Genomic DNA, 26,063 nt, shown 5'->3' with positions numbered 1-26,063 from the left:
TGGATATTCTGCTCTTTTAGGTTCAATGTCCAGGAAACACCAGGAATCACCATGCCCACCATGCCCACCTGCACTAACAGTCTGCCACAAGCAGAATCTAAGACCATATTATTTCCTGGAAGGGCTTGGAAACCAGCCTCATGGTGCTCCCAATCATCTCCCCATGAAGGATTGAATGTTCCTGCTATGGTCTACATTTTGAAAAATTTTGTCAACCAGATAAGCTATAATATTATCCATAATAATAATGACTACCATTTACTAAAGAGCCAACAATATGCCATGCATCTTATAAATGTTATTAACTTTGAAATATTTATTAGCAATAAATTTATTTTCTCATTTTTATTAATCAAATTTACATGAAACTGCCAGTCAGAGCTTTTAGTCAGCATAAAACAGCATCTGTGAGCACAGTGAGCTGCTCTACTTCCAGCCCAAAGCAAGGACATGTCAAGTTTGGTTGGCCAGGGCAACCTTTGCAGGTGGAATTCAAATGCACTTCCAGCAATCCCCTGAAAACATGGAGACTTGCTACCAGCCCCTCCTCCCCCAGATTTCTATCAAGAACCTCAAGTAGGAGAGGGTCAAGCTAATCCATTCCTCTCATCTTGCAAATAATAGGCTCTCACCCAGAAATGACAAGAGTCCTACCCAAAGCCACACAGCTGGTAGCAAGAGCAGCCTCCTGTCCCAGTGCAGTCTCCTGTGCTGGAAAGACCAGCCTGGACCCCTAGAGGGAGTGGTCAGGACCGGCAGGGAAGTGGTCCCACACTACACTCCTCCTGAGCTGAGTACCTTCAGCTTCACCTCAGCTTGCTCAGTCCATCACCCAACCCTGCACTCTCCTCCCTCGGCTCTGGGCTCCTCCTTCTTCCTCCCACATGGGGCCTGAGAGAATTCTCTCCCTGTTTTCATAAAGAGAACCCACCTCTAACAGGACCTGGTCAAGCACTGGCTAGAATAGAGTGCCCACAAATGTAATTCAAAATCAAACAGCGCTAACCAGAAATTTAGGTCTAAGGAAATCCTAAAGACTGCTGATTTTTCCCATGATGAATGTTAATGCTACATTTTAAATGTCAAATATTAAATTCTCTCCCCCCAGATTGCTTTGGGAACCCTTAATTTACCCATGCCACATACTCAGACCTCCAGGATATATTCTATTCTCCCTCCTAGTCAGCCCTCTTCCAAGGGCTCTTTAAAATATATACACATTTTATAAATATACAAAAAAAAAATGCTTTGCAGATTAGGTCTTCTGTCACCAAAAATACAGTCTCAGAATACGCTCTATGGCTAATGAATTGTATACATCATTATTGTCTACACATCTACATTGTGGAGGGAAAGTCTTAAAGATGCAAATAGAAAGAGTTCAGTAAAGACATACCATTGCTAGGTTCTCTCACCCAGGGACATTTTAACAAGCCCTTAAAACAACAATAAAATTTTAAAAAAAAATTTTTTTTTAACCTGACCTTTAATTTGCACCTGAGGAGGTTGCCCTACTGTGTCTGAAATTCAAACAAATATTCATTTCTTTCCCAGGGCCCACCTGAGCAAGATTCAGGCTGGCTGGTGAGAGGGGTATGGGGGATATGGCAGGTTTGGCTATATAATGTTTTGAGGATGAATCTTTCACCAACCCAGAGCTTTCACATCCAAATGTATTTTGTCCCCTTCCAAAGAGACATGCTGGGAACTTATAGTTTACTTCAATTATATTGAAATGCTTAAAATACTTAAGAATCACTCTTTTGAAAGTGTCTCAAGTCTGATGAATAAGGTAAGTGATAGACTGGAAAATGTTATTTTGAGCAACAGTGATGATTGGGTATAAAACAGCAAGACTCCATTTATGTGTTTGTGACGGGCATGTGTGTGAATATGTGATCTGTAAACTAACTCATAAACATAATACTGAAAGAGAAGCTCTTAAAAGATTCTGAGCAGTTGCAGTATTGTTGGAATAAGGACATATCTGTTCAAAGTCATTGCTTCAAAGGTGTCAATGTTGTTTGTTATACAAACTCAGGCATGAGATCATTAGTTCAGATCCCCAGTTAGTGAAAGAAAGCAGCCACGTCCCACCAGAGCCTGGAGTGGAATCCACTCTGTGGCTAGCCCCTGGGCTGCACACATGTTGAAGGGGTCTCATCAGTGGAAAGGCTGGGTGGGAGCTGGGCGGCCCCTCCTCCCCAGCCTACTGGCATGTGGGCTCTGTTCTGAATGACAGAGCTAATTAAGGTAAGTACTATTATAGCTCTGAGCTGGAATTGCCGAAACAGACTAGCCTTCCTTGTGTCACAACTTCCAGATGAATCCATATTTCAAGGGTTAACAGTTCATCTGTAAATAAAATAAAATGTCCTCTGGGCTGCAGCCAGGTAGCCATTCCTGCCTTTGGCCTGAATGTGATTAGCACATTGGGGTGGAGGCAGGGAGAGGGAGAGAGGGGGCGTCAGAGGAGGGAATCCATTAAAAAATTTTAAGACCTCTGAGAAGTGATTTTGCTGATTGATTTCCAAGAGGGGTTTCCCCTTGCACACTCAGCCCCCAGGCCCCAGTGTTTGAAATTTAGCCCACTTTAAGGCAAAACCTAATATAGTAAATTAGCTACTCATTAGTCAAGGCCTCAGGACTGAATTACTAAGGCGGGGACACCAGACAGGCCTTGGAGGTGTGAAAATCTTCCTTGGACTTGGAGGGGAAGGCAGGAAGGAGCCCAGTCCTCAGGTTTTGCCCAGTTTTTGTCAGAATCTCAAAGGTGTCACAGAGAAAGGTACAGCAAGATGACCCAGACTGTGTCTATAGGAGCAAACAGGCCAGGAGGAAGACAAGGTAAGAAAACCACTAGGGCATCTATTTGAAAACAATCCATGCAAAGCTGTTTTTTTGACTAAACCTAACTATCTAAAACAAACAAACAAACTGCTATTTAGATACATTTAACTGTTATTTTATTTTCTAAACTGATTTTGTCTGTGAAGTCCCTCCCTCCTACTCAAGGGAGAGAGAAGCCCTAATAAAGCTACACAAAGTACATCATCCCGAGCCTCAGAAGGAGGTTTTCTTGAGAATGTACTCAGTAAGAGGTAAACTAGTAAATTATACTGGCAATTGTAATAAAAATATGGCAACAATCTTCACAACTTTTCTGTAAATCTAAAACTTTTCAAAAGTAAAATGTTGATCAAAGAGGGAGTTTGGGGAGTGGGTATAAAAGGTGGAAGGACTGAGAAGTACAGATTGGTAGTCACAAAGCAGTCGCAGGAATGGGAAGTACAGCACAGAGAATATAGTCAATAATACTGTAATAACTATATACGGTGCCAGGTGAACACTCAATATATCAGGGGGAATCAATTGGTAAAGTATATGATTGTCTACACCTGAAATTAAATCAGAATAATATTGAATATAAACTGTAATAGAAAAAAAAATTTTTTTAAAAGACAAGGTAACCTCATTTAGAAATGACATACACCTACATAGCAAAGAAATATCACTCATACTGGGCTATACCTTGTTCACCGTTCCAAAATCCCTTACGTATCTGTCCAGATTATCTTTTTATATCTATTTTATCTGTCTATTTAGCTTATTTAATAAGCTTGGATTGATAATGCACATGGCTTACATTAGGGCTTGAAAAGTTTTCTTACATGCAGCAACACAAGAAATTACTCCCAGTATATCTAACTTGTCTACTTGTCTGCTCCCTTGTTAATGTTCCAGCAACCTTGCCTTTCTTCACCCCAATTTCAGCATGTGGTGAAGGCATTAGCGAGGGTTGTAACACATTATTTCGCAGCTCCAGTTAGGAGAGGAGGAACAGTTGACTGTACTTTTAAAAGTGCAGTCGTCTTTGGAAAGTATCATTTTGTTTTGATTTTTTACAACAGCCCAGCCCTAAGATGCCTTCCATTTCTTAGCCTATTGTAGCACTCTTTCATAGTCATTTTCTTACACTTTACCAAAAAAACAAAAACAAGAACAAAACACAAAATACACACACAACTCAGCTTTGATATTTCTGATACCACTCTCCAAATATTTTTAACAAATTATTACTACAATGGAAGTTCCAAAGAAAAATTGAACAGAGTAAGGATTTTTCTAAAAACTAAATCTGCATAGAAGTTTTCTGGTTACATGAAAACGTTTCTAAATTATGCCCAGAAAAATGAACTTCCAATAATTGTCTCCACAGTACTAATGTGTATCTTCTGTTGGAAGAAAATCTGTTACCTCATCAAGGAATAGAATTCAAATAAATTTTCATTGTCCCACTGCACAAAGCTAAGCTTAGGCGAATCCTAATTTGTTATTCATTCTTCCTGTTTAATTCATAATTTGATGCTAAACGTTGTGACACAGCAGTGCCCCACAAATTCGATTGCATCTGTTCTCACATACATGTCTTCCAGCTCCACAAGCTTATTATGTTTTATGCTAAAAACATTTTTAAACCTACACATGTACAACATAAATGGAGAGTGAGGAAGCTTTGTTTTGTTTGTTTGTTTTCTTTTGTTTGTTTGTTTTTATGCCTATTGAGCCAACTGTAATCTCTCTCCAAATTCAGCGTCTCTTTATTTTTTTCACTTTTTTTTTACTTTGTTTTACTTTCTTTTTTTCCATTCTGTTTAACTGTGCTTTTCAGTATTATTCAAAGTTTTACTTGAAGAGAAACTTCCTCTTGACAAATGTTTTTGGTTTAAAACAAATGTTTGCCCCAACTCGGTAAGAGCCATAAAAGCAAGAATAATTTTGTAAAATATTTCACAACCTGGTCTTTAACTTACTGCATCATCAGCTAATTTTATGATAATATTTAATCTACTGAAACAAAACCAGTGTTAAGGGGGTGGAGGAAAACAGCAACAAAGAGAAAGGGAGTTTGTTTTTAGCAGCTCCACTCTCCTTTAAGGTGGCTAGTGAGATCCAAAATAGCCTCACCTAAGGAGGGGAGTTTTTTTTTTTTTTTTTCTCTATCTTCCTTGTCTTCTTTTTTTCTTTTTTCTTATCTCTTTCCCCCAGTGGTTGAACTAATCAAATTAAAGGTTATATTTTACTAAGTACAATTAACAACACTCAATAAGCAGAGGCTCCAAAAAAGAAACTATCCTCCTACAAAAAAGTTTATAGAGTGATGATAAGTATAAATAGTCCACCATGACCCAGATGTGCAAAACCCTGAAATGAAAAAAATACTTTAGTGACTATGCCACTTTATGAGGTCAAGTTTGGAAAATGTGGCTCAGGTACTCCAAGTGCCAGGCCACGATGGTGATAGCGTCATTATTTATAAATCAAGAAACAAAGAAAAGAGAGATAATAAAATGTCTCAACATTCAGTGGGCTCCTTCAACTCAGGCATCTTAAACTTCTTTTTAGAACTCATTGTTTTAGAGACAACTTGGGAAAAATTGCAAAGCAAACTACATATTCTGGAGGGGTTTTGTTTGTTTGTTTGTTTGTTTTGTTTTTTTGTCTCTGCTTCCTCTGTCTGTTAAAATAGATTTCCTGGGAACTAAGCATTTCAGTGAGGGATTGTTAAGCCTATCACTGGGTAGACACTCCTGAGAGACTGTGCCCTGAAGATGCAAACTACAATGGAAGCTGAGCTAGGCCCATGGTCCCCTCCCTTAAAGGAACTGCTTCCAATCAAAAGGTGAGCCCCTCCACATGCCTCTGCATTTTTAAGAACTGGCCTGGATTATGCAGCTCAGAGCCATTAGAACCAGGCCGTTTCTGAGTAGAACGGGCCTTTCCCAAGTGGGAAGACATTGTTGGAAGCTTTGCTTGTGTCTTTGGTGGAAAGGACCACCGTCCTGGGGGCTCCTTGTTCAGCAAAGTAGAAAATGTCGCTTGAGCATGAGCCATGACAACAGCATGCACATGCCCGCACATCCCTTTCCTCTGTGGGGCAGCTGCTGCAGCTGCAAACTGGAAGGCTGCAGAGAGAACAGAAGAGGCCAGCAAATCCAAATCTACAGTCGCTACCGTTATGAGCTGCTCTGAGAGAAAGTTCATATTATTGTAGGATGCTTCCCCTAGAAAGGAGGGGAAGTTTCCTTTAAGCTCTGTAATTAGCTTGTTTGAAAACCCTCTGATTCATCTCCCCACCCTAATTTCTACTATCATGAATTTTGCATTTTTCTATGCACAATAATGCACATAAAATTAAATAAACAATTTAATTAATTTAATTAAAATTAAATATTAAACATACTGTGTATAAGGAACCTGCGCCTTTGATTTAATTGGGCAGGAGTACCCAAAGCAGTTTGGGTAACGGCAGAAAATAATTAAAAACAACAAGTACGTTAGCCTCTGGGTACAAGAAATAGTTCGGAGTCTCCTCTTGAGAAAGGTTTATTTAATTAAAATTAAACTAATCTTTGAAAAACATTTGATAAGCACTTCATAATACAAATCATAATCCAAAAAATGAGGCTCAGTCTTCCTGTCTACAACATAGGAAAATCATGTTAAATAATTTATCTCTGGCAGTAGTTACTTTCTCCTTTACACACACACACACACACACACAGAGTAAATCATGTTTTCTTGGTTTGAATTCTAGGTAATATCTGATTCATCTAGAATCTAGATAAACATTTGAAAAGTGCATTAAGTATAATATGTCCACAATGAAAACTGAGGAGACTTAGTACTTGATCTTGAACTGGGTATGGATTTTCAGAGTCCACAAGGCCCCAACAAGAAACATCCTCATGAATTTATTTAAAAGGAAAACCTAAGTGTTTTGGCAAGTCAGTATCCTGGTCAGCACTAATATAGCCCCAAAATATGGAAAAAGCAGGGTCCCCCATCATCCTCAGATACATTTAATTCACAAGTATTCATACCAGAAGAGGAAGACCATTTATATTCCCACTTGTTTCCCCTGGTTGGAGTGGCTGGATCTGTTATTCAGTTGCAAATAGTTAGATAAGATTAGACAGAGACCACAAAAGAAACAATCACCAGGTCCATGCACACCTTTCCCAGTAACCCAGAGCCTGACTTGTGAGAGTGCCCATACATCCATAGTCTTTACCAAACTAGCCCATTTTGACACCCATGGCCTGAGCAAGAATATCACCAAAACCAGCTTTGTGGTCCAGTTCCAAAGTTACTGAATGCATTCATCTTAGCTGATAAGTGCCTACCAGCATAACTCTGAATGTAAATAGTGTAAATTCCAATTGTCCACTTTTTAAATATCCACAGCCCTAAAGGAAAATCAAAGTTAGAGCATCCACTGGTTCACATAATTCTGTTCACTTTCATTTCAGTACATAAAATAACCTAGTTTATCAGAAGAGTTAAAATACCTTAAATTCTAAAGATTCATAATGTGTAAGTCAGCTACACTTACCCCACAGATTCCCTGGGTACATATAATAATGCATTTTGTTTTGTTTTTATGGCAAAAGATATTATATATATATATATATATATATATATATATATATATATATATATATATATATATCTTAACATCAAATCATCTTCTTCATTAGCCATATGTATCCTAAAAATCATTGTGTCACACACATAGAAAAATCTGAATCAAAGCTTAGTCCTCCCTATAACAAGGTTATTTTGTAGTGCCTTTGCTCTATAAAGAAAACCATAACAGTATACAACATGTTATTTTACAAGCAGTTATTTAAATGGCAACTAATAATTATTCCTGCAATATCAAGCATTCCTCAAAAAATCTCAGCTAAGCTTTTAAACATTTTTGTTTGATTCAACTTTTCTTTGATGAGAAGAACAAAGTACCTTTGGAGACTTCCAGTTGGGCTGAGAGACACGATGATCCAAAGAGTGGCCTTCCTATTTCCAGACTTTTTTTTTTTTTTTAATTGGAAAGCTGGCAAAGCTAAGAAATATGCAAGCAAAATATCTTAATGCCAACTCAATTAACTCTTTCACGTAATTATTGGAAAAAGGTGTTTAACCCTCTTGAAAATATCCAGCCAAAAGCCTGGTGCAGCCCTGGCTTCTTCCAGCCAGGACCACAGCTGCAGAAGGTTTTCTCCTCTGCCATCCAGGGCTTGTCAATGGTGCCCTTCATTTGCATGTCAATCCTTTTACATGATTAATATGTATTTATTGACCAGGAGGCCTTCCCAACCTAGGACAAAGGGAGACAGGCAGTCCCCTTTTATATGGCAACCATAACTTTCCTGGCAGGACTGACAATTGTGCACAGAAATAATTCTCTTCCAGATAGAAAGTTCCCACCATTCATACACAGGAGGTGATGGAAAGAAAACAGTCTAAACGGAGCACGAAAAGCTCAAGTGCACCCTTCCAATCCTCTCCCCACAAAGTCATTCATCTCCATTTCTTATCACCTCTACTGGGGACTAAGGGTAAGCACTTTGAAGAGCAGAAAAAAATGACCCATAGCCTAGGAGTTTGGCCTATCAAAAGGAGAGGCCTAGCTGAAACCCTGGGATACCTGAGGGAAGAAACCTGCCTTTCCCAAACGTAAATCTAGAAACTGGATGAAGCTGCACCCAACACATCCTGTGACTTGATACCTTATGAATCTTTTACCCACTCAAATAAACATCATATTTCCCAGACTGACATTTGCAGTCTTATTTATTAAAGAGCAAGCTCCATTTAAAAAAAAAAAAAAAAAAGATCAGCCTTACATCTACCATTAAAGATTCCCAGACATTCTCTTGTCTTCCATCCCTTTCCTCCTCCCACATAGAGAAATAAATAAATAACAGCCTGGGTGGACAAACAGTGCTATAAACTTCCATTTTCACTCTGGCATCTGCCTCTTGGAAATTCACAGATGAGACTCTAGATAAGTTTAGAAATACTGTGCAAGGGATTATGATGACTTGTTTGTCCTGGCGCCAAGGAAGTTGAGTCAGATCATCCAAGAAGGGTTTTTTGTTTTTTTGTTTTGTTTTTTTTAATCCTGGGTGTTTCTGGGACTTAGATCGGTGATTGGCTTTCCACCACTGTGCTGTGCATATTAAATTCTTGGCCTCATAGAGAGGCTGAGAGCTCACTGTCTAGGGTTCCCAAGGAAAAGTACACAGAGCTATCTCTTTTAGAGAAATTAATTTAAAAAATAGGACTTGCCCTTAGGTTGAAGTAGTTCAAGTACAGCCTCTATAGGTATGTCCTATAACCTCTTGAAGGAAACACACTCATCAAGGACCCAGGGAATAAGTTCCTAAACTGAACACCAATAAGAAGTTAGCCATCTTTCAGCTCAGATGCCAGTTCCAAATTCTTCCCCTGAGATTCAGCATCCTTGGATTTTATGAAATGTATACATTAGAGATAAACTCACTTGATTTTAAAATGGATTCTAGGGCATGACTCCCCCCCAGCCTGTCTCTTACCTAACAAACTTCAGAAAGTAGGGCACACATGGTGCACTTTGCAGGAGGACTGGCAATAGGCTTGCTCTCCACTTACAATCTGGTCTGGGTGAGGTGAGGGAGGCAGTTTCAACAACCACATTGCTGTTTATTTTATTTCAACCAACTCCTATTTCACAGTATCATTTTTACTCAGACTGGTTTGCATGTAAAGACTGTGTCTTAAAGAATAAAAAAAAAGTCCTAGAATTCCAAGAATGTAAACTTCAAGGGCTAGATCTGCAATGGTAAGTCTACCACAAGCATGGTTCCAGTAGCGTGTTTCAAATTTCTGCCCAAGTTTTGCCCATACAGAAATGTGATGCATATGATGAAGGTATTTTCCTTAGTAATAATGGTGAAGAAGATAAACTAAAAACAGACTCAGTCATTTCAGTGATGTCTCTTCAGCTTCTTCCACTTTACATGATCCCAGCTCTAAATGGTGCAGTCCAAACACAAGACCATGCTTTTGAAACGATTTGAGACTATTCTGTATAACCGCACTTCCCAGAAAAACTCATCAAAAAGGCAGGCACATGTGTTGACAGCACCTGAGAACAAATACAAAGACAAGGAGGAAAATATCAAGGAAAGGTGAAGATGATATCTAAATTCTATAAATCTGTGGTTAATTCTACTAACCTAAACAGATTCTATGTGGTGGAAATAAGGAAGTAATTCCTTTTCCCAGAAACTATTGATATAATAAACTAATAAGGTAGGTGCACCTAAACCTGACTTTGTTTCCTATTTCACAGATCATAAATTCAGCGAAGTTAACTAACCAAGAAAACTATTAGGTGTTGCCTCTAATAGTACTGGAAGTTAAAAGATGGGCTCTTATTGTGATTAAAATATTCCAAACACCCAGGCATAGACTTCAGGAATTCATATGGCTAATCTAAAAATCTGGACTACACCACACTAGCGTGGGCACCTGGAACCCTAGGAATCCATCCCACTGGTGCCAGCTTCAATGCATAACAGCCGCTTGGTTTAGGCCACGTTGAATGATTGAATAATTGATCAAGCAGGACACAACAAAAGCTTTTCCATCTGCTGTTTGTCATCATTAGAATCCAGCCTCTGTTCACTAAGGACTACTTTTGTTTTAAATTTTCAACTCACTGACCACCATCTCAGGCATTCTGGAAGGGAAAATATCAACAAAAAAGAATCCTCTAGATTTAAAAGAAGGGTTAAATACTTTTGAATATCTCAACTCCCTCTTTAGTTTCCTCCTCATCTAATTTTGCAGGTCATTAGTCCAGAATGGGGACTAGAGCACTTGGGTATTTGCTTTCACATTAAAATGACTGAGTAATTAATGAAAGTTGGTAACTGTTCATGCAAGCAGCAAGCCTTCTTTCCTTCTTTCCAGACTTAGTGTTGTGCCTTCACATACACTTCACCTTGCACTTCCTCCCCATCCAGCTAGCCTCACCTTCCCTTACTGCATCAGTGGAACCTACCAGGCTCTGTGGGGTGACCTTGTTCTCAAAAAAAACATTTACACTGCCCCTCTTGACCACTGAGGCCATTTGTGATGAAAGAGTCATTATCTATTGAGGGCAGAAAGGGAAACTAAATGGGCCTGCCTCCCTTGCAAGCTAAAAACATGTCACCAGCTTATATAATAAGGGAAACTGCATCATTTTTAGCCTAGTCCACACTGGCACCTGAGGGCAACTTCCACCTGATATCTTTTTAAGAAAAACAAGCCCCTTTAAAATGAAAGCAGCACTTCCACTTTCCCTGCCACCTGTGAACTGAGTAAGGTGAATGGAAGAAAGGCTAATGTCTCCCCTTGGTTATCCACCACCCCAAAAACAATACCTTTTGTGTTAGAGAGGCTCCAAGCATGGGATGGCTGGAATGTGAAGGCAGAGACTATGTTGGAGTTAATAACACACTGTCACAAAGGAATTTAAGCTGAAGTCAGAAAATTCTCCTTCTAGGAACTAATACTTTTCTTTCTTCAAACATCACTGCACTATCTCAAAAGCGTAAGAACACTGTCATTTTTCTCCCGGAGGCCATTTAACTTCCTTCCAAGTGAAGTGCCCCTTGTGAAATGACCAAAGAATCCCTGATTATGAAGGATACAACCTCCAGGTCACTAGGTGAGTTTTGTACACCAAAGGTTAAAAGGCTCTGGGTCCATTTCCAAAATGACCCACCCTTTCCAAAGAGGACTTCCTGCCCTTGGGGCTGTGTATGTGTACCAAAATAAAACTTTGAACCAAGAGCTGGCCTGGGGAACACAACGTCTTGGTCAAGTATTTGAGAACGTCACAGGGGCTAGTGCAGGGTTAGAATGGAGCTATGGATGAGGTCAGTAGGTGGTTTGTGGGTCTCCTGGCTCTCTCCTGCAATCACCCCAAATTCCATTGGGCTCCACTGCAATAGGAAGTGATAGGGAGGTGTAGCAGTGAGGATAACCAGTATCTCCCATGCACACGTAAGACAAAACACACGCACGCATGCACACACACGCGCGCACACACATCCTGGTCCCAAATCCCTCAGCTCTCAAATCAGGGGTCCGTGGCTAGGTCTTTATCCTGTCCAGCTGTGCTTGCTGGGGCCCCAGACAAGATGCTCTTCCCTTCCCCAGGTAAGCCCAATGCCGAGCTTTCCCGACGACGCCATCTCACAGCCAAGTGAGCTTGTGAACAAGGAGACGGCTGAGGATCCAGACAAGGAGTTCGTTTGCTCGGTTTTTCCCGGCCGTGTTTGCCATTTGCGGGAATAAATGAAGCATCGGTAATCTCCATAAAAGAGCTTTCACGCTTCATTCTCTGAAACTAAGTTGGAGCTTAGACAGAAAGGGAGAAAAGGACTTTTAATTTAAAGTAATGATCATCAACACTCTGGCTCCAGAGGGTCTCTAGGGAAAAACGGGTCTCTACCCGACTCGGGGGGGGGGGGGGGGGGGGGGGGGGGGGCAGAATGAGGGCCACTGCACCAGGCGGGTGTTGAATTTCTTAGATTGGTGGGCCAAGTCCAAACACGGGCAGCTGTCCTGGGGTGAGGTGCTATAAACAACTCTTCCTGGAGTGACTGAAGGAGTCAGGGAGCAAGGTGTCCAGAGAAAAGAAAGTGAACAATCCCAATGGAGGCCAAGGTCATGATTGAGGGCAGCAGCGTCTTCATCCGATGGCAGGTGTCTCGCACTTCACGCCGGAACGTCAACGGTGGTAATGCCTTCCCCAACCTGCATTTCTGGTTACTTTCATCTGGTGGTCGCTTCTGTTTGGGGCCAAAGTTTGCTCGCGGGGTGCACAGAACATTCAGCGCCTCCCTTGCCCACTCTGCGCCCCAACCCCAGTTCCTGCCTGGTCAGAGGGCTTCACCAATTCTATCTCCGAAAAAGAACTTTGTTCACTTTCTCCGAATGAAAGTGAGACTATATCCTTCAAATTCTCCCGTCCCCCAACACTCACCCAACACCTGGGGCTCTCAATTGCATGACAGTGCCCAAACCAACAGACACAAGACTTCTCACTATATACCATGTGAGGGAATTTTAGGGAACAGATAAGAAACTCTAGGGCTGCTGAGCGTGTAACTGGGTTCACCCGTACTCCTTGGACTATCTACCTCCGGATTTCCGACTGAGCTCCCGGCTTCCGCCTACTGAGCAAAGTTATTTGGACAGACCCCGAAGTTGGGACGCCGGTAGTGAAGGTCAGGACTCAACCTGCAGGAGAAGCAGGCGCGAAAAACACGGAAAAGTGTAGAAGGACGCGTCCCCCCAGGCCGCGGCCTCTCTGTCCCCGCTGTGCCCGGCCAGCCGCGCCCTTCTGGAAGTTCTGCAGGACCCGGGCGGGCGCAGCCCAGAGAAGACGCAGAGCGAGGGCAAGTTCGCCCCGTTAGTTTTAAAGAAATTTCAAGTAAACAGTGAACCCGAGCGGGAAACCACAGCTGTGCCTAGGGAAGCGAATTGACCAAACATCTCCAGAAAAGGAGAAGAGACTTGTGCAAATGTCTGCGCCTTTATGGTGGTCACTTTACTGGGGGAAGAGGCGGCAGGGAGCAGGGCTGCTACAGCAATTTTTTCTCTGCCCCAGCCCCACCCCCCAAAAAGAATCCCGCGACGGGGGTCTTGGAAGGCGCTCACCTAGTCCGGGCAAATTCAGTTGGCTGACCTTCGAAGGCCAGATCCTGCCCAGCCGCTCACGAAGGAGGCAGGGGCCGGAGCCCTCGGAAGCCAGGGCCTACGCGCGCTGTGGAGTGTGTGCGCGAGCGCGCCTCGACTAGCTGTTCAGGGCGAGTTAAAGCAACGCAAACAAAGTCGGTCTCCACAGCCTTGAGGTCCACCCCTCCTCCTTCCTGCTTTGACCCCAGGCCCGGCCGCTCAGAGCTAGAGTTTGTGCAGCCAAGACTGCAAGCCGATGCGCGTTACCACCAGGGCCACGAATTAAAGGGGGACCCCCAGTGGCCACGAGTTAATGGTGGACAGGGGTGACTGGAGAACATCGGGGAGGAGGACGGCGCGGCCGCTTACAAGGTCATCGCTGCTCCGGACGCGCCAGCCTGAAGAAGGGAGCAGAAGATCTGAGCGCCACGTCCTCTCAGAGATGCGGAACGAGGCAGTCAAGGGAAAAACTTGGAAGCTATGCCGGCTGACAAGAGGGTTTGGAGGGCAGGGAGCCGACGGGATGCCCGGGCACAACCTCAATGGTGGCGGGTCCGAGACGTCAGAAAGGTTGGCCTCAGGAGAGCGGCCTCCCGAGCGAAAACGGAAAACGTGGAGCAGAAAACGAGGAGGAACCAGAGGTCGGGAAGTCCTTACAAAATGACAGATAGGAAAACGAACCCGGCCTAGAACCAAATCGAAATTGTACTTGGGAGAATGGGGAACTGGGATTGGGTTTGGAGCCTGCAGCCAGAGCGCGGGGCCCTGTCACTTGCCGGGAGTCTGACCCAGGAAAGTGGCCAAAGCGGCCTTTCCCTTTGCGTCCTTAGTGAGCGGATGTACAAAACCCTCGCCACTCGCTGGGAAAGCAGAATTGGGGCTTCGCAGTTCCTGGTAGGAGCCCCAGATGAGCTCCCATCTCCAGCCCCCACGGGAGACAGGGAGCCAAGGGCAGTGGGGCCTGTGTTCTAGCCTGGGCTGACCGGAAGTGCATCTGTGCAGCGCCCTCCACGGACCGCGCTGCTCCCTCGGAACTGGAGCCAGGCGGAATACTCCATGCCCCGATGGGACTCGGGTGGGAGGGGAGGGCTTACAGGGAGAAACTGCTGGGGGAGTTGGGTAGGGATCTTAATCCGGGGAAAAGATCAGAATTTCCTGAGAACCTAATCTGAGACCCGGCTGGAGTGGATGCAAGAGCAGAACATCAGACCTGAGTTAATAGTTCGAGGGGGAAGTAGGGGTTGGGGTGCTAAAGACTACTCGTACTTAATATACCAGAAAAGGGAAAATACCCCTTAACCCAAGTCAGCACCACGCCCTATCCTGTGCGAAGTCTCAAAATTTGATAATACGCTAGGCTAATCATACCGGTATTTGTGATACGTAATTTCAACCTAAACGTTCATGTGGTTTGGTGTGACCTTGGCAAGATGCCCCTGGACCTCACTTTTCTCTTCTGTAAAATAGGATGATACTATCCAATTCAAAGTGAGTGAGGTTGAGTGAAGTAAATTAAGTCAAATGACTTGTGAGCAGTTGACCCTCAGTAAATCGTGATTGTGTTACTATTAAGATTCAATTTCTGGAAGTGTCATCTTCTGAATTGCCTCCACTCTGTCATATGAACAAGCCCTGCAAATGGGGCAACAAAGGAGGCGGGGCACAGAGAGATCTGCTGAGGTGGCTACAGGACTTTTTTTTTTTTGTCTTCTTCAGCATTTACCTTGCCTTCAACTTGGACAGCATTGAGCCTATGAATGGGCGCTTCTCACCAGCCTGACCAACAAAGACACCAACAGCAGCAGAGCTTTTTTGCTCAGGCTTCCCACTATGTCTGCTGCTTTATCAGATAGCAAGGCTGTGCATTTTTCAGTCAGATTTGGTCGATCTTTGTCAGGGCCCCAGCTCACCCACCTAGCGGCTGTGGCTGAATCTTCCTTCCACCTCACCAACACTGGATTCCCTTCCCTCTGTGCTGTGATCACTGTTCCTGAGGTGCCTATAGTACAGGTCTTCCTGCTGCAAGGAGGGTGACTGCAGCGCAGACTGCACTGCCCGCACACAGGTGGTAGGGCTAAGAGAAATCTGCTGGTGCCTGTTAGTCCCTAAGAAAGTGCTTGTGTTTACACCCCGTGCCCCCATAGATGTGAGGGGGAAAGGCCTCCTCTACTTGTACCTCTACCTCACCCTTTCAACCCCAGCCATTTTCCAATCAAAGACAAGTCTTCTCCTCCGGATAAGGGGTGTGTGTGTGTGTGTGTGTGTGTGTGTGTGTCTGAGACCCACACTAAAGCTCTTCTTTTCTGTAGACCCAGAGACTTCCATGACTGTGGCCTGAAGTCTTACCAAATGTCCTCAAAACAACCCACTCCCATATCTGTGGGGAGAATTTCAGAATGGAGTGGCCTCCTCCACCTCCAGAGTAGAACCTCAGTAGGGAAGTGCTGCATGTAGAAGCAAACTCAAAAATCGACTGGTAATGGCCCACTACTTACCAAGCTCTGTGAGAACTCTGTTTAAGAAGTTTGCATATGCCTTCCTTGGGTCAGCTTCACCCTCAGGAGATACACCTGAGAAAGCACAGGGTGCACTGGAGGGATGTAGATGATTGTAGAGATGCATCTGTATCTAACCCCAGAGTCACCCAGATTGAGCTGTCTCTGGGAGGTAGGAAGGGCTTCCCTGACTCCAGTCTCCACCCCACAAAACAACATACACAATCAACCCACCCACCTCAGCCCCAGTTCTCCTTGGGGGCTTCCATGGAAAGGAGGGGTCAAGCAGGTATGTCCTGGGCCCTAGTAACTTATCCTGTCCCTACATACTGTCTAAGAATGAAGCACACCAACTAGGACATGTAGATGTGTCTTGGACACCAATATGTACATTCCAGAACCATGTACAAGTGTGTGCTAGAAACTCTACACAGGCAATGTCCATGTGCTTGCTGGGAGCACACCTCTATACACTAGCTCTATACATCAACCCATTTATATTTGTATATGTGTATATGTGTGTGCATTTTACATGTGTGTACATGCATACATATGGGTGAGTCCATATTTGTGCATTTAAATGTGCAGAAGTGTCTGCTTGTGGGATGCATGACTGTGTGTGCATTGACACTGTCCAGTCAGCACACAGGAAGAGCACAGGACTCAGGAAATCTGGGGATTTTGCCTCTCACTTGCTATGTACTTTTGAGTGAGGCATTTTCCCTCTCAGGATCACCCACACTCAGAAAATAAAACCTTTTTATTCAAGGATCCCTGAGGGCACCCTCCAACAATGGGAATGCTTTTAATGACTGGCCTAAAGCATTTGGGGGTGGGGCTGGCAGTTTCCAGCCCTGCCCGTTTCTACAAGTTGCCACACAAAAAGTAAGTCTCTCACCTGAGTTCAAAATAGGAGAGGAGACCCAGGTCTGTGATTGGGGTGACCAGGAAGGGAGCCATACTCTGCCTCCTCCCCCAGATGGAGTGAATAAAATCTCCAATTGAAACTTTGGTGACATCTGATTAGATGGGCCTTAAGAAATGAGGCAAAAACTAGAGGACCACTGCCCCAGAGGCTCCCTGTTCCTCCCCACCCCTTTTCCAAGTCTGTGCATGGTGGAAGACAGAGAATGATGGTTGCTTATACTGCTAGGGGAATGGTTTTCCCAGCCACAGAGACAAAAAACAAGGTTGACAGTTGAAGGAACTGATGGCCACCCAGAGAAGTCACAGCAGACACCTCCATCCAGGGCAAGAAGTCTGACAGGGCCTCTGATCCTGGCCTTGGCCTCTAGGAGTAAGCCGAAACTCATCCCTGCACTGCAGCTAGACCTTTTTTACTGAGCACATCAGGGACAGGGTGTCTGGAGCACAGTGGCATCCCTGGTGATATGATTTCTAGAAACCCTGCCACAGGTGATAAAACTGTGCAGGCCAGGTAGGAGGCAGGCTAGTAGGTCACTCTTCCTCTATGCCCTGGGCAACCTGGCTTAAGGGGCCAGAGAACTGGGTACACATGCACCCACAAACAGCAAACATTTACACACCCAAAACACATACTTTCACCTCCCAATCCTAAATAAATATACTCAGTACCACCCCTATACAAATGGCCACACACAATACAACCCACATGCATACAAGCTCACACAGAAACTCAATGGAGCCACACACACCCAGATATCCCCTCATTCCTCCACCCCATCTCCCATTCCTCTACTGAAGAAAACAGTTTCCAGGAGGAAAACAGAGACCTTTGGCCTCAGAAAGGGCCAAAAATCAATACTGTTTAGACTTGGCTAGCGTGTATTTCCTCCTGAGTTGAGGAAGATTTAAGTTTATGGTTCAATCCAATCTTCTTAAAAAAAAAAAAAAAAAAAAGGTAGAAAATGAGAAAGTTGGGATATCAGACTCTGGTATTTATTTCGATGTAGTCCCAGACTTTAATACACAAGCGGCTCACTAAACCAGCCCCATAAATCAAAGCTATCAATGCCTGTTTATGGTTATTACTGCTTTCTATTTTTAGAGGAGGGTGCAAGAAAGAGGTTTGACCAGAGTCTTCCTCCCCTCTGCCCCAATCAGAAAGAAAGGAAATGGGATGGGGGAGGCAGAGAAGATGGGAAAGTCATTCTGGAGGATTGACTTCTGGGCCTTGGACATATTCCTGAGGTAAAGGCAATTGTACTGAGCAGATGTGACATAGAGAAAGACACATAGCCACAGAGGAGGCAGGGACCAATTATTTAAGTCCTGAGAGCTTCAGTTTCCTCCACTAAACAAGGAAGAAAATTCTCTTTGCCCATAGTAATTGAAAGAAAAAAGGAGATAATGGGCAAGAAATCAAATTATATAACAATGACACATCTCAACACTTCATTAATATAATCATGGGAAGGGATAATCACCTCCTCCCTCTTCCCCAGGATTAAGGGGAAGAGCTCTTGACTTTGATCTCTCAGAAGAGGTGAAGTGGAGCCTTAAGGAATGGGGATGCCTCCTGGAGTTGCTGCTCACATTGGTCTCTGCCCCAACCTCTGGATCTGGCCCTCGCTAGGGGCTTAAGCACCCTATGGGGCCACACTGGGGAACAGAGAAGGAAGGGTAGCCCAGTTTCCAGGACTTAAAACAGTAAGGTTCTCTGTAGAGCTGGGCAACACCAAACAGTGGATCTAGATGTGGCCAGGAATCTTCTTAATGTTCTGAGCCATCTAGATTCAGAAGAAAGTACCCTGGGCCCCAAGTCTCAGACCCTGTAACCAGCAGGCCTCCAGAGATGAAAGATAACTAGCTCCCCTCTCCTCCAAGGAAAACAAAGGATGTACTTTGCACTACTGGAAAGTAACTCACCTGAGCCAACCCAGGGAAGGCTTGTGTCACTGCTCCCAACTCTTCACACAAGGATTGGTCGAGCACCTATTATGTGCAAAGGTTACTCCACACACCCTAAGGTGTGAAAGGATAGAAAGAGGAGATTAACTGCAATAAAGTAATAAAGTTGGAAACCTGTGGCAATGTCAAATGTGCTCTCCAACTCCAGGCCACCAAACATCTAGCCCCCAAAGCCTAGAGCAGGAACTTGGAGGGTCCCTGGGTTTCTTGCATCTGGAGCCTAGCACGGAAACTTCCCCCCTCAATCAGGGGGAAATTTTCAAGAAAAAAGGAAGAATGACTGACCATTCTCACAAAATCAATCTTGCAAAAACAACAGGAAAGAAATCCAAAGGAAGCACACAGAAACAGTTTCCATGCATGCATGTGCACACACACACACACACACACACACACACACTCCTGCAAATATCCTGGTGGGCAAACACAAATGAGCACATGTACATACATTGTGGATCCACAAACATACAAGTGTGCATCTAATTACAGAGAAATGAGGATCCAGTTGCACAATATATGCGCAGAGATACACAAAACAAAGTAGGTACTTGTGCACCACTATCTGCACATGATTGCATATACACACAAGTTTTTGAGTACATCTATATATCTAGCCACACACATACAGGTAGGTACATACAAGCATATTGCAGAAGAAAGGGGAAAAAAAGAGAGCAGGACTTACTATTTTTAAAAATCTTAACAAAAGGGAGAAGATACCTCCTAAGGAGGGCCTTCCCCTTCCTACTCTTAGTCCCTGAGTTTCAGAGGTCCCAGTGCGATGTCCCAGGATGAGGGGCAAAAATCCAGACATTTCCCTCTGGGAAGTCTAGATGTCCTAAGAATCCAGGGATCTTGGGTCTGAGCCTGTCATGGGTCAGGAAGAAAGCCAAGCTTTGTTATGAATTCTGAAAGCACCCCCCTCTCCACCACCCCATCTTAGGTTTTGGGTGAGGATGAGATAGGCCTGTGCCCACATCGGAGATCCAGGCCCAGTGGGATCCCATTAGCGGGACCCATCCTCTGCCACTTTGCATAGCTTCCCGGCATCCAGGCCTCCTCTCCCATGGCTTTGCGGCTTTTCTGGACAGGAAATCTGAGCCTTACAAGGCTCAGTGTGCTGCCCTCGCCCCACTGGGGCGCCAACGGAATCTCTTCTCCGAAGCAAGAGAGGCGAATGGGAGGCTGGACCTAGCGTCCCTCGCACTAGTGTGCTGCTTAGGACCAGTTGGCAGCCTCTGCCACGCCCTGGAAAAGCCTGCTATTAAAGAAAAAGAAAACCCTCAAAACCTCAAGCAAAACCTGCACCAGAACAAAAAGAAAAAGGAAATGTGCAAGCTAGAGCGAGAAGCAGGTTGAACAAGAGAAGGCCGCAGCAGGTCAGGCCCGGCCGGCTGGGGAAGGGAGCCTACCGACAGCCAGACAGTGCTTCGGAAGTCAGGCTTGAGGTTTCCGGCCTGTGGGCTTCTTTGAACGCATTCGGAGACTAGGCGTGTCCCACCAGACTCTTCGAACCCGGTCTGTACCCGGATCTGGGCCACCGCCACCACCGCGCTTTCCCCTTGTCCCGGTATTCGTTGTGTAGTGATCACTGGGCCCAGTGTGTGCTCGGGTCGCTGGGCAGCCGGTGCCCTGCGCTACTCCCTTCCCAAGCCCGCAAAGAGGAGGGCCAGCAGCAGCTCGTGAGCACAGTGTACACTTTATTTCAGACTACAGGTTTCTGAACATAATAAAATCTTTGGCTTGTAGCGGCGGTTCAGTCTCGCAGTCTGTGGGGTCGTATTTCTCAACATGTCTCAGGAAAACGAAAGGGGGGCAGGACAGTGCGACAGAAAGGGGCTTGGGAAGCGGGAGAGTGTCTAGGGGCGGACACGCGAGGGAACACACTCACACGCACACAAAGAAAAGTCCCAGAGAAACGAGGGCCAGCGATGCGGGGCGGGAGGCACCCGAGAAGCGAAAACATTCAAAGGAAAAAGGCAACAAAAACGAAACTGGGCCGGGGTCATCGAGGCGGAGGTGGGGGATAAAATAATTATAATAATTATAATAATTATAACAATAATAATAAAGGAGATTAATAAAAGTCCAGCAAATAGAGATCGCTACACATTTCTTTTCCTTACCTGAAATTAAATATATACAAGGTCGTAAGCGGTTTGGATAGATAGAGCTTTAAGGAGTTCGCAGTTCCGTCCCTTACGCTGTGAATAGAGAACAGATCGTATTTTTCAATAGCACCTGTCTGAGTCTCTCTCCCTTTTAAAAAATGTTGCGTTCGAACGTGACTCTCCATTCTGAGGAGCGCTCTCTCTCTTCTCCCCTGTTGCTCCCTCTCTCCTTTGCGCTGATTTTTTTCTCCCTGGAGCTGGGCTGGTGAGGCGGCAGCGGCGGTGCCTAGAGGGGCTCAGGAGCGGCAGCCGGACCTCGAGGCCTCCGCCGGCTGCAGCTACTCGCTCTCGTCTTTGTCCTGGACAGTGGTGGTGGAGTGGTTGTACAGTCCCTGCGCCATGAGGTGCAGCGCCAAGCCGTTCTTGATGCCTGTGGCTTTCTTGATCTTGGCGCGCTTGTTCTGGAACCAGATCTTGATCTGGGACTCGTTGAGACTGAGCTCCTGGGCCAGGGTCTGCCGCCGCTGCTCTGTTATGTAGCGGTTCGCCTGGAACTCCGCCTTGAGTCTCTGCAGCTGTTCGGCCGTGAACGCTGTCCGAGGCCTCTTGTCCTCCTTCTCGTTCTTCTTCTTCTTCAACTTCCTGGTTCGCGGACCTGCAGCAGCGGAGAGGGCCGGGTGGGGATGGGGGTGGAGGACCGAGGGCCGAGGGGAGGGGGAGAGGGCAAAGGAAACCGTGAGACTAGCAAAGCGGATGGTGGATCGCGCCCTCAGCTTCCGGGGCGAGAGCGTAGGCCCTGCTGCGCCCCCAGCTCCTTCCCGGCGGCTAGCCCATGCATCAATCGCCTGGCTACTGGGGTCGCCGGGGTTCCCTTCTCCCGGGCCAGAAAGGCGCGAAGGAAAACTGGCTGAGGTTGTTATGTGCAACTCACACCCCAATTCAGAACAGAAGATTCGTGTGAAAGGCTTAAATCACAGAATCCAAGATGGAGAGATATATGGAGCCCCTACCTGCCCAGCCCAAAGTTGGAGGTTAGGGGCCTGCTGTCTTCACAGCTGTGGAATAAAAAGAGGCTTAAGGCTGGGGCAGTTAAGATACCAGGGTGGGATCCTCCTGGAGGAATCCCCAGCCTCCCTTTCTTCTGAAGAAGCACACCTACTCCTACACCTACAGTAAGACCTACAATAAGACCCCCAACTGTTTCTGGCTATTTACCCCAGAAAACAAGGGGATAGGGAAGGGTCTGTGACAGGGTTAACTAGTTCCAAAATACTCAGTGTCTGCTCTACCCCTCCCCCCTTGGTCTAAAGAAGTCCTTTCCAGGGTTCTAGGGAGACAATGACCACTCCCTTCTCTGAAGGGGGAGATAAGGCCTTCACCCAGTTGCATGCCTTACCCACATGGCCCCTGGGTTCTCTGCTGTGTCTCTTGGATGATGCCAGTAAGAAAGAGAGAGCCCTCCCTGTTCCTCCACCCAGCTGCACAGGCAGGGTCTCCTTTATCTCTTTTGAACACATAAGCTGCAATTTCAGAATTGAAAACTTCTGAATAACAAAAACAAGTCAGATCTGCTTTCTTTGCCCACCCATGTCATTTGAAAGGAGACTACATCCTTTCTGCCACCCACCCCACCCTCAATTATGAGCAAACTAGGGCAGAGGAACACAGACCGGGAAATAATCATGACCAAAAAAAAAAAAAAAAAAGTCTGCGCTTTGCCCCTAAGATGGATATGGAAAGAGGCCACAAGACACTTCCCTAGGAAGGTCAAGTCTTTCTTCAAAGCTAATCTGGGAAGAAGGTTGCTATGGATGTGGCATGAAGAGAGGAGGAAGAGCTGAGGCAGCCGGTGAAGCCTGCACCTCTGTCCATCAGCCTCCATACCCAAGTCTTCTGGCACTTACTTCCTGGGATCTGCCTTGGTTATGGGAGTTTACTGAACCCAGTTAAGTCCCTGTCAGGCTTGTTAATCTCTAAAACTGTCTGGAAAGAAGGATCTTCACTGGCATCTCCAAACCTAGCAACAAAGGGGAAAGCTGCAGCTGGCTCCTGGGGCAGGCCGGTACTTGGAGTCACAAGTGTCCTGTGACAAAAAAGTCCAGGCCTGGTCAACTATGGAAACTCAGGTGGCTTGAGGTTTACTTTCCTTAACTGCCCATACAGGAGAAGGAGCCAGTATCCTGCCTCCCCAGTCACCTAAGAAGGAAAGAGGCCAAGAACAAAGACAAGGCCCGTTATGGAGCAGCGTGGGAAAGACTGGGAGGTGAGCTGCGTGGAGAAAGAAAGGCCTTGGTTTAGATTAGTAATTAGCTGAAAAGGCTGAGATGGCCCAGGAAATGCGCACAGTCCCGGAAAGGCCCCACTGCGTTGTGCGTCCAGAACGATGTTAAGAGTGGTGTGTGTATGCACGCGCTCTCAGAGGCACGGACAGTTGTAATAAAATCGTAGCCTCGCGGCCAGCCCCAGTCGCACGGCCTGACAGCTCAATCACTCTATCCATCAGGCGAGTCAATCAAAGCAGCTTTTCGGAGGTTCAGGGAGCCCGACGTGTCAATAACGGGGCTCGAGATGGCGGGGGCTGATAGCGAGCATCGATCCGCTGTCCGTCGGCACCCGCCGGGCGGCTTAGATTGCAGCCGGAGTTGAGCAACGCAGGGTTATGCTTTGCCTGACCTTCTTCAGGGCCCAGGTGTCCGGAACCCAGTCGTAGGCCGGAGCCTCTGCTGCCTTCCTCGTAGCACCCACCCGCTATCCAGTCGCTGCCGGCCAGAGAGGCAGGCAGGCCTTAGCCTCCTCTCCTGGGCCTAGTGGCCTCAGCCTCCTTTCCCAGGACAGATCTCGGCGGTGGGTTCTACAAGCGAAAGGAATAGGAGGAAAAGGAGCCAAAGGAAAAACTAGGAAAAGGGACCTACGGCTGCCAGAAATTTGATAACTGGCAGATATGTGGTAAGAAGGAGTTAAAGAAGAAGTATGTGTGAGCTGCCTGGGAGAAGCTGTGAAGTCTGGCTTCCACGTCCTTGCCCCGCTTTCTGGCCTGAGCTTGACCTGTCCTCTCCTCTCCCACTGTCTGTCTGTCAGCTCTAGAGTACCAGCAGCCAGGGGATTTTGGCACTCCACGTTTTGGCAACTGCCTTTCCGTGGATTCTACCCACCCGGGTCAGACTCTCTTGGCTAACCGGCCTGGGAAGAGGGGCAGCAATCAGATGCTTTTCTCTTTTCCTGTGTGACCTCAAATCTGTCTCTATGTTAATGAACGCTACGCAGAAACTTTTGATATGGTGTTTATGTCTCCAATAACATCAAGATGAAAATTGTTTCTCTGATCAAAGCCTTGCTGGATTTCGGCCTTCGCAGGACCAGACTGGTGGGATTCGGAGACCCCAGTCACTAAAGCCCACCTTCCCGCAGGCTCTAAATACCCCCTTTCCTGAAAGGGGAAAAAAAAAAAGCCTGTGTTTTTCCTAATTACAATAAAGGTAAAACACAAAGAAGACCTAAAAGGCTCGGAGTTCAAAACCCAAGGATAGAGACTGAGCTTTCAGTGCCGTGAGCTGTAGCCTTCCGGGTGGTGGACACAGAAGCCAGGAGTGCAAATATGAGTGCAAACTCGGTCATGACTGGGACCAGGGCTGAGAGGGAGGAAGCAAGCGTGAGAGAAGAGAGCTCCCAATGCTGGGTCTGCTCTCCCCAGCACGGCGGCTAAGAGTTCTGGGGCGTTTGTGGGGCCGTAAGGAAAGGCGCACGCAGCCCGAGGCTGGGTACTCACCGGAGGATGGACGATCAGAGTATCGTGTGCAATAGACCCAGGCGGGCCACACGAGGGGCTGCTGCGAGTCAGTTTTGACCACGGGCCCGCCGTTGGCTGCGCCCATAAGTAGAATGGCTGGGTTGCCATGCTCCGGGTACTTGGCACCCTGCGCACCTGGGCTCCCCACGCTGCCTCCACTGGCGCCGCCACTATCCGAAGGCTTGGCTGTTGCTGTTGCTGCTGCTGCTGCTGCCGCCGCCGCCGCCGCTGCCACGGCCGCTGCAGCCGCCGCTGCCGTAGCTGCTGGGTTCCCAGCTTTGGACGCTCCCGTGCCTCCCGCCGCGCCTGGCGGGGAGCCGTCGGGTGGGCCACAGTTTGCGTCCGAGGCACACAGGAGAGAGGCAGCGCCTGTCGCCCTCGTGCCCAGAGGGTGGACAGGGTCTCTACCTGCGCCAGTCTGGCCTCTGTCACGCTCGACCCGGCCTCCTCCTGCGCCTCCTCCGGCCGCCGCCGCCACCAAGAGCTGCGGCGGCGGCTGCTCCTTTTTGCAGCCGAAGTCCGGCCTCAGGATGTTGTCGATGAAAAAGTTGGTGGTGCGGTGCAGCTGGGCCGCGGGCTGTGGCTGGTGAGCAGGCGGCGCCAGATGCGGCGGTGGCGGGGGCTGGGGGAGGTGCGGGTGGTGGGCCAGGGGCGGCAGGCAGGGCGCCGCGGGCGGCGAGGGGGGCACGGGCTGCGGGGAAACCGGCACGCTGTCTCCATCGCTGCCACTGCTGCCGCTGGCGCCGGGGCTGAGGCTCAGGCTGAGGCTGCCCGGCGCTGCCGCCACCGCGGCCGCGCTGAGGCCCGAGTCACGATGACTTTTCGGTTCCGGCTGCTGTTCTTCCATGCTCGGCCGCCCCGCCGCGCCGGCCCCCGCCCCACCCCCCGCCTCGCTCCCCACCCCACTTTGCCAGCGGCCTCGGGGGTGCACGGAGGAAGAAGGCCGGCGAAGCCCCAGCGAAGGCACGAGGCGTGTGCCGGGAGAGAGGGAAAAAAAAGCCCAGGCGCCTGGCCTGGATCGCTGGCTCTTATCGAGCAGCTAGATCTCACTGTCTCAACTCTCTGTAATTTGTAGACATCCAGTTATGGAGACACTTGGCTATTTCTTTTTTCTTTCGGCAACCAGATTCAATGATTTGTTTTAAATAGGGAGTAAGCCACGGCCAAAAAGAAAAAAAGGCAATAAAAAACGAAAGCAAGAAAAAAGAAAAAAAT

General features: G+C 46.7%; 1 protein-coding gene across 1 annotated transcript; it reads right to left on the bottom strand.

Annotated features, from left to right (window-relative positions):
* Positions 1–20,633: 20,633 nt before the first annotated feature.
* On the bottom strand, positions 20,634–25,695 carry EN1 (engrailed homeobox 1). The gene is made up of 2 exons (XM_090266727.1): positions 24,828–25,695; positions 20,634–21,716 (listed from the first exon to the last, which is right to left on the bottom strand). The coding sequence occupies exons 1-2, from the start codon at positions 25,693–25,695 to the stop codon at positions 21,400–21,402; spliced, it is 1,185 nt and encodes a 394-aa protein (XP_090122853.1). The 3' UTR covers positions 20,634–21,399.
* Between the last annotated feature and the right edge of the window lie 368 nt (positions 25,696–26,063).

This window comes from Furipterus horrens, unplaced genomic scaffold, assembly GCF_987537825.1.
Source record: "Furipterus horrens unplaced genomic scaffold, mFurHor1.1.pri manual_scaffold_1, whole genome shotgun sequence".
In the NCBI taxonomy this organism is placed as follows: Eukaryota; Metazoa; Chordata; class Mammalia; order Chiroptera; family Furipteridae; genus Furipterus; species Furipterus horrens.
The sequence above is the reverse complement of the archived record's forward strand: the minus strand, read 5'-3'. Positions and strand labels throughout refer to the sequence as shown.

Excerpts from the sequence above, each read along its gene's own strand:
- EN1 (XM_090266727.1), bottom strand. The coding sequence starts at position 25,695 with ATGGAAGAACAGCAGCCGGAACCGAAAAGTCATCGTGACTCGGGCCTC. Across the intron at positions 21,717-24,827 it reads CTCTGATCGTCCATCCTCCG|GTCCGCGAACCAGGAAGTTG; the intron begins GTGAGTACCCAG and ends CCGCTGCTGCAG.